Raw genomic sequence first — 13,737 nt, 5'->3', positions numbered from 1 at the left:
CCAGTGCAGGAGACGTAAAAGATGCAGGTTGCATTCATGGGTTGGGAAGACCCCCTGGAGGAGGGCATGGCAACCCACTCCAGTGTTCCTGCCTGGAGAATCCCATGGACAGACAGTACACAGGGTCACAAAGAGTCAGACAGACTGAAGTGTCTGGTGCCAAGGTCACACCTCACTCAAAGAGTCACTGCACATTCTTGCAGTCTTCCCAGAGCCATTGGTACAAATGCTTAATGGAAACTAAATACATGGGAATTCCCTGGTGGTCCAGTGGTTAAGGCTGCGCTACCTCTGCAAATGTATCAGTCAGATAATGTTGAATTTAGTGATTGTCCTTTTATTGCTGTGGCTGAGAGGATGGCTTCATTCCACTCATAATTGCCTCTGTTGGATGCTGAGGTTCTTTGGGATTTTTAGAGTTATTATTAAATGTTTGTCTGAATGAGGGGAAAATCCATGTAATTCACCACATAATTGAATAAAGGCAGAATATCATAAGATCATTTAATTCAGAAAAGGCATCTGATTAATTTCAGTTTATGATAAAAACTAAGGCATCTTCTGGTTGATGGTGTAATTACACAAAGTTAACATTCCTAACGGGCAAGAGAATTTACTCTCAACATTTCTATTCATTGTAGTACTGGCAGCCCTAGTTCATGTAATAAGGTAAGAAAAAGAAAGCCAACAAAAAATTGGAAAGGATAAATAATGTATGTTGATTTTATGGTAAAATGGCTGTATATATAGATAAACCAACGGAATCTGAATCTAAAGGTTAATTCTCAGTTTTTGTTTTACCTGAGCTGTCAGTTTATCCTCTCAGTCTCTCCCTCCCTAAAAGAGTCCTTTACTTGTTCTCCCCCCAACCCCATGGCTTTGGCTGTATCTTCCAAGAGGCTCCAGGGCCCAGGCCTCGGCTTTTCTGTCTACAGTTACTCCCTTGAACTCTTTTCTTACGACTTTAAATACTGTTACTGTGCTGACATCTAATATAGCCACTAGCTGTCTGAAGTATTTTAAAATATTGAAGTGATGTGGTGTTCCTTGCCCTTCCTTCGGTTAATTCTTAGCATAACTGCCAGAGCTTGAAACTCTCCATTGTGTTCCTGTTTCACTTGTTAAAAAAGCCATATGCCTTACAGTGACTTTCAGGATGCTACAACCTGCTTCTGCAACCCCTGCCATTAACCTCTCACCTTTTTTGCAAATTCGCTTCCAGCCGTGTTGCCGTGGAGGCTCCTTGAACTGCTCGGTCACGTCAGTCTGCATAATGTTGTCTCTGCTCACACTCACACATCCTTCATGTTTTTACTCAAATATTGCCTTCTCAGTACTGTATGTAAAATTGTGACCTAGACATACATAATTTTCTCTTCCTTGCTTATTTTTTAATTTTTTCTCCATGGCACTTATAATCTACTTTCACATTCTAGTATGTCTTTCCCAGACTAGAGGGTAAGTTTCATGAGGGTGGGAACTTGTCTGTTTATTGTCTATTGCTAAATCTCCAGTGTCTGTCACATGATAGGTATTTAGTGAATGTTTAACTGTTAAAAGTCAAAAGTTTATAGAAATTGCTATCCAATAATATTCCATATATGCTCTCTTTATAGGTCATTAAACAATTGATGAAAAAGGAATTTACTCTAGAGTTTTCACGCGATAGAAAATCAATGTCAGTTTATTGTACACCAAACAAACCAAGTCGGACATCAATGAGCAAAATGTTTGTGAAGGCAAGTACAGTAGATCGCAGTTAAACGTTCTTACCAGGATTAGAATCCCGAGTGAGCCAATAATTAAAATTGTTGTTCTAAATCTAACATTTCCAGGGTGCTCCTGAAGGTGTCATTGACAGGTGTACCCACATTCGAGTTGGAAGTACTAAAATGCCCATGACTCCTGGAGTCAAACAGAAGATCATGTCTGTCATTCGGGAATGGGGCAGTGGCAGTGACACACTGCGATGCCTGGCTCTGGCCACTCACGACAACCCACTGAGGAGAGAAGACATGAACCTTGAGGACTCTGCCAACTTTATTAAATATGAGGTTAGCTAATGAAAAGCTTCACCCACACCCTGCACATTCATTGTGTTTAGGTAGCACTCCTTCAGTAAAAGGTCAGATGAGTCTTGCTTTTGCTGAGAAAGGGCTGTGGTTATTTGTTTTCCTGCAGGCCAAATGTATCATCTTTATAATTTAAGTTGCTGCTTCAAACATACACAGTTAACAGTTTAATACAGGCCTATTACTTTCAAAGTACAATCAAGGCTAAAAATCTATTTTGCTGCTCTCATGTAAATTAAGATAATTTGAAAATTGGGGACAGTTTCAAAATATTACTGACCCAAATTGTTCAAGTGGAAAGATTCTGCCTACTTCTGCTCTTGGAATTCTTTCCTGTCAGGTATGTGGCTTCCTGAAGCCATGAACAAGGAAGTTTCAAGTTCAAATCTGATTACTATGGGTTACTGATTGGCGGCTGTCAATATGTTCCTATTCCTCAGTATATTTTTTCCTTATTTAAGAATATTATTAATGAAAGCTCAAGAATTATTTGGTAACAAGAATGTAGTGATATTTTTGCTTCTGATTTATTAGAGTTAATACTGTTCTTCATTGGATTTATATTAACATCAGTGGTGTGAATTCTGCCATAAGAAAATGCAGAAACCTTTGCTCTCCACACTAGGGGGAAAAAACAGAATTTCCTGTCTTGACATAAGGCGATTCTTTCACTATAGACGAATCTGACTTTCGTTGGCTGTGTGGGCATGCTGGACCCTCCGAGAATTGAAGTGGCCTCTTCTGTGAAGCTGTGCCGGCAGGCAGGCATCCGAGTCATCATGATCACGGGTGACAACAAGGGCACTGCTGTGGCCATCTGCCGCCGCATTGGCATCTTTAGGCAGGACGAGGACGTGACAGCAAAGGCCTTCACAGGCCGCGAGTTTGATGAGCTCAGTCCTTCAGCCCAGAGAGAAGCCTGCTTGAATGCTCGCTGTTTTGCTCGAGTTGAACCTTCCCACAAGTCTAAAATTGTAGAATTTCTTCAGTCATTTGATGAGATTACAGCTATGGTGAGTGTCTTTAGACATGTACAGGTAACAGACTGCACAAACACAGCAGATTCTAATTCTGATCATGAAATTTTTACTAACAGCTCCCATATTCGGTAATTCTTTTTTTGTCATGATCTGGGGCTGTTTCTCAAGGATTCTATTGGCATGCAAGATTCTGGGGGAGTTTGAGACCTAGAAGCCTGAATCAGCCACAGGTGAAGTATTTGTCATGGTTAAAATGTATGTGTTTTTATCTCACGTTGCTAAAAGCTGATTCAGGACATAGCTACTCCGTACTCTGTCACACATTTGGAAAACCTCACCTGAAAGGAGATATGGTACTGGTGATGCGTTCTCTGAGAACAACCTGTTGAAGCATTTCCCATAGTCTTCCTTGCATCTGATTTTTCACCACAGTGTTAACATTGTGTCATGCTGGCTTTTGCTGCTTGTCTATGAAACGTTACAGTTTTTAAAACAATTTTGTTGCTGAAAACCAGCTGTTTCAAGTTGTCTTCCTCTTTCCTCCCCTTCCCTTCTTTCTCTCAGAGGAAAGCACCATTCTGAATTCAGTACTGGGTGTTTAGTAAAAGTATAGAAAACATACACAGGAATGATAGTTTTGTATCTATAGACAATATTTAGGTATTTTTGCCCTTTTTTGGCTGAAAATGGCATTTTTTTGCCATGTAAATGGCATATTATAGTTTATTTTTGAAGTCTGCGTTTGCTCTATTTGAGATTTATCCATATGGATACAAGTATTTTGTCTTGACTGCCATGTAGGTTGTGTTGTGTTTTGTTTGGTAAAATAAGTAATACACATTGTTTGAAGTCCTCTTTGTTCTACTTCCTCTGAAGTGTCACCTGTAAGTTCGTTTGGCAGTTTCACATTTCCCAGGTTAAAATGTGTTCTGTGACACCAACTTACAAAAATGAAAACTCTCCCAGAAAACTCAGTTGCCCAGAGGCCCAACAGCTCCATTCATTCCCTGGCTTCAGGATGGCCGAGTGGTTGTTGGCAGTGTGTGTGTTAGGTAACAGGTGTGCAAATCAGTGGTGGGTTTCTTGGCATTTCAGACTGGAGACGGTGTAAATGATGCTCCTGCTCTGAAGAAATCTGAGATCGGCATTGCTATGGGCTCTGGCACCGCGGTAGCTAAAACAGCCTCTGAGATGGTCCTGGCTGATGACAACTTCTCCACCATTGTGGCTGCCGTGGAGGAAGGACGGGCCATATACAACAACATGAAGCAGTTCATCCGCTACCTCATCTCATCCAACGTCGGGGAGGTTGTCTGGTGAGTCCCTGTGACAGACTGTGCGTTTCCCTTGGCTGGTGGTTCATGTGGCAGCAGCTTCGCTCTTGGTGCAGTGGGAGGGGTGGGCGGCAGGTGGAGGAGGAAGAGGCCCTTGTGGAGGTAAAGGTGCTTCTTCTGGCCCCCACGAGGGCTGCCTACGACTGTCCCAGTGTGCAGAGGACACGCTTGAACATAGAAAGGGGTTTAAATTAACTGTATAATACAACGTAAAATTCTTGGCCTTCTAAAAGTTAATTTAATTTGGAATTTGGGTATAATAAATGTTCTGTGATTACTCAGGGGAAAAGTTATTTCAAGTAATTGTTGCTGTCCACCGATTTTTATGGAAGAGGAGGGGATGTCAGTGTTAAATAGTAGCCAAAAATAATTTGGGGTCTTTCTCTTCTTTCCTTGGGTGGACACAGTATTTTCCTAACAGCAGCCCTTGGATTTCCTGAGGCTTTAATTCCTGTCCAGCTGCTCTGGGTCAATCTGGTGACAGATGGCCTGCCTGCCACTGCACTGGGGTTCAACCCTCCTGATCTGGACATTATGAACAAACCACCCCGGAACCCAAAGGAACCACTGATCAGTGGGTGGCTCTTTTTCCGTTACCTGGCTATTGGTTGTGAGTATGGTTTTTTTTATTATTGATTTTTTTAAAAAATACTATTTATTTGGCTGCACTGGGTCTTAGTTGCAGCATATAGGATCTTTAGTTTGGTCATACAAACTCTTGCAGCATGTGGGAACTAGTTCCCTGACGAGGGATTGAATCCTGGCCCCCTGCACTGGGAGCATGGAGCCTTAGCCACTATATTATTGATTTTTAAACAAAACGTTTATGAGTCCAAACATTTCATAAATTCATCCTTTAAAAGCACATTTTTTTTTCTATCCCCATATTAGGGTAGCAAAATATGGCAGCTGTCCTCTTTAAGGTTAATGAGCTGTGTATCCAGTTTACAGTAAGGTTAGTCCCTCGTTGTAGCGCTTTTGTTCTTCCTTTGGCCTTTGTGAATTAGGTTCTCAGATTTAACCCATGGGCAAAGGAAATACAGGGACAACTCAGGCCTTACATCACCAAGATTCCCTTTCCCTAAGTGAGAGCAGGGTTCTGTGCATTTACCAGCAGTGTTGGCTCTTCTACATGTGTTGTCACTGTCTACCTCATCCTGACCCAGGATGCTGCTTCTCTCTCTCATTTCGTAGGTAAGGAAAGTGAGGTCCAGAGAGGTTAAATGACCTCCCTAGGGTCCCATAGGGCTTCCCTGATGGCTCAGTGGGTAAAGAATCCACCTGCAATGCAGGAGACACAGGAGATGCAAGTTTGATTCCCAGGTTGGGAAGATCCCCTGGAAAAGGGCATGGCAACCCAATGCAGTATTCTTGTGTGGAGAATCCCATGGACAAAGGAACCTGGCAGGCTAGAGTCAGGGTCGCAAAGAGTCAGACACGACTGAGTGACTACACACCCACAGGGTCCCGTAGGAGACTCTTTCAGTAAATTGACGTGACTTAACACTCAGCACATGGCATAAAATAGGAGGACTCTCAGCCAGCCAGTACCCCTGCAGCACAGTTTCTCATGTGTCTTCCCAGCAAATAGATCTATCTTACATATTTATTTTCGCAAGTGATGGCGTGCTGTAAGCACCCGTATGCTGAGCCTTGTCTTTTCATTTTTCTCCCTCTTTGTTGGGTAGTTTTATGTCAGTGCACCACCTGCCCACTGTTTCATTGCGATTGCTGGGCTCGAGGGTGTGCGTGCTTGGACCTTGAGTGGCTACTACTGCACTGGGATAGTCTCTTATTCTCAAGTCCCTGTGTTCTCTACTACCCTTTGTTGTGTCTTTGTAATTTGAATTCAGAAGTAATTGGTGGGGGGAATAGTCCCAGAACTGGCTTTGAGCACTGTCGTGTGCTTAGCGTTCTGCACTAACTGCTCTAATGGCCTTTGCATATGAAGGTTCTGCCAGGCCTTTGATGGAGCAAAGACACTAACTAGAGTGTAACTGGAAACCTAAGTTTGCCAAGCAGTCATGGAGGGGCGATCTGGTGCTCTAGCACAGCGTGGCATCACATGGAGGACAGGTACCTGCAGCCTTAACATACTGGCTGCTGGTTAGAGAGGGCACGACTGGTCTAAAGGTCCTCCCAGTTCTAGTAGTTCTAGTAGGTTCTTTTCCTCACAGATTCTCAAAGGAGAAGCTGCCTGGTTCTTCTGTACCACAGACATCCCCTCATTGTAGAGACCCTCTAACTGCTTTAGCTGATGCGAGTTAGCAGGTGCTGGTGGTGGCACAGGCTCAGTGACATCACGTCTCTGACCTCCGTCCCGGGGGTTGGCCCATGAAGCAGTACCTGCAGAGATGCTGCAGGCTGTAAACCCCATGTATGTTAAGTGTCATGATATCTGTTCCCAGGTTACGTTGGCGCTGCCACAGTGGGTGCTGCCGCCTGGTGGTTCATTGCTGCCGAGGGTGGTCCAAGAGTGTCCTTCTACCAGCTGGTACGTAGCCACCTTTCTTTCTGTACCTTAGATGCAGATGCATTGTAAGCCTTCACATACAAGGGTGTCCTTGAGCTTTCTGTGGTTTGGATGTCTATCAAATACTCTTTAAGAATTGAACAATAAGCAGTTGCATCTTAAGACTGTTCTGAAAGACCAGGGCTTCTCTGGGAAATGGGGTGAGATCCTGTGTGGGACTATGTTTTGGGCTTAGTGTGGAATTTGTGTCTGGACCTTGGAAATGTCTTTGGCTGATTGGGAACATGGTGTTGGGCTTTTGTTGCAGAGTCATTTCCTACAGTGTAAAGAGGACAACCCGGACTTTGAAGGCGTAGATTGTGCGGTATTTGAATCCCCATATCCAATGACAATGGCGCTCTCTGTTCTAGTAACTATAGAGATGTGCAACGCCCTCAACAGGTCCGTGAGTCTTCTTAACGTGCTGGGGGGTTGTGTGTGTGTCATGGTTGATTGAGAGTCACAGGAAAGCTCTGCCCTCCCCAAAAGGAAGAACAAGCAGCACCGGTTTTAAGAGCTTAAGTCATCATCGCCTCCAGGAAGCAGTGGGAGTGCTTAGCCACATGTTCCTTAAGAGACAGCAGAGGCCAAAAATAGGGACTTCAGTGCCCACAGGGAAGGAGCTGTTGCCCTTTAGCATCAAGACAAAGAGTATCAACTAATTATGCCAGTGACAAAAATGGAAATTTCAAAATAGCCTAAGTGTCAAGGGCATTTGAGAGCAGCTTTGAACCCACTGAAATAGGATCACTCTGCTGAAACCTATTTAAGTTGAAGTCTGTCCTACATCTGAACGTTATTCCTTAACTTTGCCACCGTAGAAACTTAATACAATTAGGTCAGTGGGCAATGCCAAGGCAGCCGTCGCCTTATTGAAGTGTGGTTCCGAACAGACTCTGTCAGTGAGGGCACATGCCTTCGCCCTTTGGCGGGCATGTTTCACCTGCCTCTCCTTGTTCCGCAGCTTGTCTGAAAACCAGTCCTTGCTGAGGATGCCCCCTTGGGAGAATATTTGGCTCGTGGGTTCCATCTGCTTGTCGATGTCACTCCACTTCCTAATCCTCTACGTGGAACCCTTGCCAGTAAGTAGTGTGGGGAGCCCGGGCTGGTGCCTGTCTGCCTGTCCAGCAAGTTGGGGAGCTTGATGAGGTTTCTTTGTGTTTCAGCTTATTTTCCAGATCACACCGCTGAATTTGACCCAGTGGCTAATGGTGCTGAAAATCTCCTTGCCTGTGATTCTAATGGACGAGACCCTCAAGTTTGTGGCCCGCAACTACCTAGAACCTGGTAAAGAGTGTGTGCAGCCTGCCACCAAACCCTGCTCGTTTTCAGCATGCACCGATGGGATCTCCTGGCCCTTTGTGCTGCTCATAATGCCCCTGGTGATCTGGGTCTATAGCACAGACACTAACTTTAGTGATATGTTCTGGTCTTGACTGACAGTTTTGCATAAAGAAGATGTTTAACTTAATTTTTTTTATTGTTTAAAGCAACTGTCTATTTCTGCTGAATTTTCACATGAACATATTGGCTGGTGAAGGAAGTTTCATATTCTAGATTTTGTTTTGCTTTTTCTGACTCCAGTGGGGCAAGATTTTCCTTTTTTATACACATAATTAAAGTGTCCATTGACATGTACAGAGAACTAACACTATTTTATGCAAATATTTTTTTGTAGATGAAAAAAAGCATGTACAGTGTTCTGTTTAATACTCATCCTTGTATAAAAAAAATAGTTGAGCCAGCAGACATTGTCAGCAAATTAATTGGCAGCAGATTTTAGGAAATGAATGTGTGTGGTTTTTTTCTAAAACTAAATAGCATGTATTGTGTCTTTTGCATGATCATCTGGATTTAATCTGAGATCACAGTCTAATTTTTATTCATAAGCCAATTTTTCTGCACTGAGCAGAGTACTGCTACCTCAGTCAGTATTTTTTGGTTTGCCACCCTCTTCACCCCTCAGCCCTGTGTTCACCTCCACCCCCACCCCGCTCGGCTGCTTCTCCTGTAGGGTTTTGATGGTTCTGTTTACATCAGTCTTAACAAGAGGTATGCTTGTTCTCGCTTGTGCAGAAAACATTGTTCCAGATTCAATCAACTGGGTTCATGTCCCCTCACATAGTTTTTAAGGTTATTTATTTAAATGTCTAATGTATTTTATTGTAACAGACATTGTTTTGCCAACATTGCCTATTTCAGTGGCACTTCACAATCTAGTTTAAAAAGAAAAATAAAACATTTTAAATGGACAGAGAAAAATAACTGTCTTGTTTTTAACTATTAAATGGCTTAGTTCTCTTAGGTTCTTAGCTCAGAATTATTTACTGTGCTTGAGGGGAAGAAGGATCCTGTTCTGCTGCATAGGTCGTTGTAGGAATATTATTTTTGGTGTATAGGCACAATTGTCATCTGTGATACATTTTTATGCAAGTTTCTGCTGGCCTATTTTAGCCTGGTGTAGAGGACATAAGGGCGCGCGCGTGTGTGTGTGTGTGTGTGTGTTTTGTAAAATCTGTAAATAGCACATGACCAAATGAACATATTGTATAGAACTATTTTTATTTGAATGTGGCACTAACCACCACCATTGTTACTATGATAAATGTTTGCGCATGTTCAAGATCAGTCTTACCAAGAGTGTATAAGTCATTAACAGTCCTAACTGTGGTGTTTTCCTCCAATGCCTTCCAACATCCATCAACTAACGTGAGTATTCCCTGGAATTTGGATGCTTTAGCCTAAAGGTGACTGCCACTAAGTGAGCTGGCTGTATAAAGACACTGATGAGTAAGCCCCTTGTGTCAGGCACCCTGAGAGGAGCAGGTACACAATACTCGGCACCTGTGGGCTGGAGTAGCTGCTCTAGACCCCACCCACTGCCTTGGACAGTGGCACAGGCAGGACCTGGGGGAAGACAGTAGTTCTGCTTTGGTTAGACTGACAGGTACCTTCACAAATGCCGAGATGTGGATTCACAGAAAAACTTTTTTCAGTTTCTTTGATCTTTGTTAGCGGCAAGGACTGGTCCCAGAATCTTGCTAGCAAAAAGCAAGTGAAAGCAAGTTACTGAACCAGTAAACTCTTGAATCATTTTGTAGTCCCAACCTGGCCACACCACATGGCTTGCAGGATCTTAGTTCCTGAAATTGAACTAGGGCTCCAGCAGTGAGAGCAGAGTCCTAACCACTGGGTCACTGGGGAATTCCCTGGTTCATTTTTAAGTAGGCCATCTTTTTCCACCTTCTGGGTCATATCCTTTGTAGCTAAGACTTATCTTTTCTCTCCAGGATACGTTAAAGCAGTTACTGGGCCATAGCCAAGCATTAGCCAAGGTGAAGGGCCCAGGCAATACATATTCATGCTGGTAGCTCCCTCCACGTGAAGCCCCCAGTGTTCTCGTGGGTGCCTGAAGTCCCGGATACAGAGCCAGCTGGATAACATGTAAATGCTGAGAATACGAGGAAAGTTAATAGATATCAAGCAGAACACAGTGCTGCCAAGTTTAAGAGGTTTCCGTGTTCGGGGGTAGAAAGGGCAAATGAAGACAGATTCTTAACACAGAGTCCTGGTCTGGCTCCCTGAGGCCTCAGAGGAAAGGGAAGCTGGTTTGCTTGGCAGAGTATATAGGAGGTACATTTTGCCAACTTTAGCATTATGAATTGCAGAAAGAAACAAGTTGAGCACATCAAATGCAAGGAGTGTGTCTTGGCTGCAAACCAAACCAGGATGTCTGAGCTTGTTGGGTGGGGTGCTATTCAATGGTCAACTTTTCTTGACTCAGTTCCTTGATTTATTGGCCTTTACAAAAGAAATTGAATGGTATGGGTGGCTGTTGCCCTGTGGTTTCTCAACTTCAGGCCTGTCCAGCCCACAGGTGGTTTGGGCACCCACTTCCCTCAACCCAGACGGCTTGGAGTTGGGGAGACCCGGTGCTACAGAGCCCCTTAGCTGCTCTGCTTCAGGCTTTGCCACCAAAAACCATGTTTGCACTGGCACTTCCTCGGTAGTTAATGCTGCTGTGGGCACATCCCTGGCCCCTGACTTGCGGGAAGCAGGAGGAGTCCAGCTATCCTCACCAGGTACCTGCAAGGAAGGCACGGTCAGCCTCATCCTCACTGCATATGGACTCACAGGCAGCTCTTGCCTGAAACTTGCTCCAGGTTCTTTCTTGTCAGCAAGTGGGCTGAAGGCCCATCCCCTCAGTGTTGTTTTTTGCCATCCCATACCCAGACTGACCTCTTTCCTTTTGCCCAGGAGATGGCACTCTTACATGTTCCCTAAATGGGGTGCCATGACAGCAAGTCATTCTGCATCTACATAGAGCAGGTGGCACGCCGGGTAGGAAGAGCTGCACGAGCTCAGACACAAGCAGGGCAACTGCCACCTTCCTTCACAAGTGGCTGCTTCCACTTACCTCAGACTGGGGCTGAGACCCCTGAATGTCCATGTGGTGGGCAGACCTCAGGACTATCTGAGACCACAAGCCTTAGCCCAGTGTCTGCCAGGCCTGCTGTGTTTGCAGTGTGCATACAGCACATTCAAAAACCACCACCCCGCAGTTAACAATTGAGGGTAATCTACAACCTTTTTTGTTGAAAGGGAACAGTGATAAGCAGTTCCCCTTCTAGGACTGGGCCTGACTGGGCCTGGCTGGGCCTGCAGCCCAGAGGCTGGTCCCGAGGGAAGGGAGGGATGGGAGCTAGAGGCTTGGTGCTGATTACCATACTGCTCACTCTGCTTGGCCTTCCTCACCCCCTGCACTGCTAACCAAGGACTTTCTCAACTTGTATTAAACCTGAAGCGATTAAGTGTCTGCCTGGTGGGATACTCTGTAGCCAAATGACAGGAGGGGCCTGTAAGTTTATCAGAAATGCTGGTCAGAAATCTAAAAAGATCAAACTGAACATTCCTTTTCATCTGTCACTATTAATCCCAGTCTTAAATTAGTTATTCTAACATTTCCTCCCCATATTTCATAAAGCTGATTTCCTCTCTCTTTCCTTTTCAGCAATACTGGAGTAATCGCTTCCTAAACCATTTTGCAGAAATTTAAGGGTGTTCAGTTGCGTGCATGTGCGTTTTTTAGCAACACATCTACCAGCCCTCTGCATGATTGATGTTGGGGGAAAAAGAAAACTAGAAAAAAAGTCCCCAACTTGTTGTGTGTTATGTGGAGGAAACGTGTATTACCAGTGGGGTTTTAGCTTTTGAATCAAAGTAATAACAAATGTAACAAATGTACAATTTAACTTAATGAATCAGAAAGCCTCTCCAGAGAAGTCTGGTTTCTTTGCTGCAAGAAGAATGAGGTTCTGAAACCTTACCCAAGAACTTAGAAGCCATCAGCCAAGTCTCCGTATTTCTCTCTGCAAAATATCATAGCTTAGATAAATGTACAATATTCAATTGTAATGCATGCCTTCAGTTGTAAGTAGCCAGATTTCTCTATGGTGTCATTGAAACATGCTACTTTTTAATTGGCTCTGTACAGTTTGCTTATTTATAAATTTATTGAAAACACTACAGGTGTTGAATGGTTAAAAATGTAGGCTTCCAGTTCATAACTTCAGTTATTTTCCTGAGTGTGCAAACAGCTATTTTGCACTGTATTAAATGTAACTTATTTAATGAAATCAGAAGCAGTAGACAGATGTTGGTGCAATACAAATATTGTGATGCATTTATATCAATAAAATGCTAAACGTCAGTTTATCACAACGCATGTTTGACTTTAGACTGTAAATAGAGATCAGTTTATTTCTGTGCTGGTAACAAGCATTGCACAGACATGGTTTCAGGTAAATAAATCTATTCTACGATAAGTTTACAGTGTGGTGTTGACTGTTCTGGGAGGCGCGGGTGGGTGATGTGCACTGAGCACCTCCAGCCCTGGCACCCTGAGCAGTTGTGCCCTTGGGTAGATAAAAGGGACAGGAAGTTCCTGTTGAGTCTCTGCAGAGTGGTAGAGGGTCTGCTTGTGTGACATGAGAGCTATAAAACATTCCTGCCCTGGTTCCACTGTCTCAAGTATGAGGAAAAGTATGTGTGTCAATCAGTGGGGTTTTTAGAGACACTTAACATGATTTAAAAGCTGTCAGCAGCTTGGGAACTATAGTGATGGAGAGATGCTTGTAATACTACTATATCAACATTAAAATTCTGTACAGTCCCACTAGAGATAGAAAAGAACTAAGTAACTCAGCTATACTCATTTTTTAAATAACTGAAATCAACTCTACATATATGGGGGAAAAAGATTTTGTGGGGGAGTGGGGGGAAATATTTGACTTTACATCTATTTTGATGTCCCAGAAGTGCTGACTTCCAGAATCACACTCACCATCTACTGTTTATTGCCCACAACTTAGTGCTGTTCTGGAGAGTCACTACAGTCAGACAAGAGAAGGGAAAATGCCTAGGGGTAGGGGTAAACAAAAGGGAGCAGTGGTCATCCTGGATCAATGAGAACCCCTCACTTTTAGGAATGTATGAATGTACACAAGTCATGCATTAATGATATTAGACTGACAAATAAAAATGATTAGAACATGTAAGAATAGCAAGGAAGCAGTACCAAACCTCAGCAATAAAGCTATAATCATTAAATGCATTATCTGAGAAAGGGCATTTTTAGCTTAGTATGTGAAAGCTGGGCTATCCATTTTGTCAGTGTTTATTCTGGGGTAAAAAAAGACCATGTCTCCCTTAATGCTCAATCAAATGGATCAAAAGACTTGAAAAATTAAGTTACACCCCCAAAGACAAATGCCCAAGTGATATAAACAAAAGAACTTATATAAATTCACAATCAGATACCATTTCATGCCCATCGACTG

General features: G+C 43.4%; 1 protein-coding gene across 6 annotated transcripts in view; it reads left to right on the top strand.

The window, feature by feature from the left end:
* Window positions 1-12,723, top strand: part of ATP2A2 (ATPase sarcoplasmic/endoplasmic reticulum Ca2+ transporting 2) — a 59,021-nt gene extending 46,298 nt beyond the window's left edge. For 3 of the 6 annotated variants that reach the window (XM_081539993.1, XM_081539992.1, XM_081539991.1), the window contains 9 exons: window positions 1,617-1,739; window positions 1,836-2,054; window positions 2,750-3,085; window positions 4,148-4,368; window positions 4,794-4,996; window positions 6,795-6,880; window positions 7,167-7,300; window positions 7,863-7,980; window positions 8,065-9,160. In XM_081539993.1, the coding sequence (XP_081396119.1) occupies window positions 1,617-1,739; window positions 1,836-2,054; window positions 2,750-3,085; window positions 4,148-4,368; window positions 4,794-4,996; window positions 6,795-6,880; window positions 7,167-7,300; window positions 7,863-7,980; window positions 8,065-8,334 (1,710 nt within the window). In that variant the 3' untranslated portion in view covers window positions 8,335-9,160. Of the gene's footprint in view, window positions 1-1,616; window positions 1,740-1,835; window positions 2,055-2,749; window positions 3,086-4,147; window positions 4,369-4,793; window positions 4,997-6,794; window positions 6,881-7,166; window positions 7,301-7,862; window positions 7,981-8,064; window positions 9,161-11,909 lie in introns of those variants that run through there. The other 3 variants (XM_081539997.1, XM_081539995.1, XM_081539994.1) reach the window with 2 other exon arrangements.
* Window positions 12,724-13,737: the final 1,014 nt, after the last annotated feature.

This window comes from Giraffa tippelskirchi, chromosome 11 (assembly GCF_054371585.1).
Source record: "Giraffa tippelskirchi isolate mGirTip1 chromosome 11, T2T-mGirTip1v1.2.pri, whole genome shotgun sequence".
In the NCBI taxonomy this organism is placed as follows: domain Eukaryota; kingdom Metazoa; phylum Chordata; class Mammalia; order Artiodactyla; family Giraffidae; genus Giraffa; species Giraffa tippelskirchi.
The sequence above is the reverse complement of the archived record's forward strand: the minus strand, read 5'-3'. Positions and strand labels throughout refer to the sequence as shown.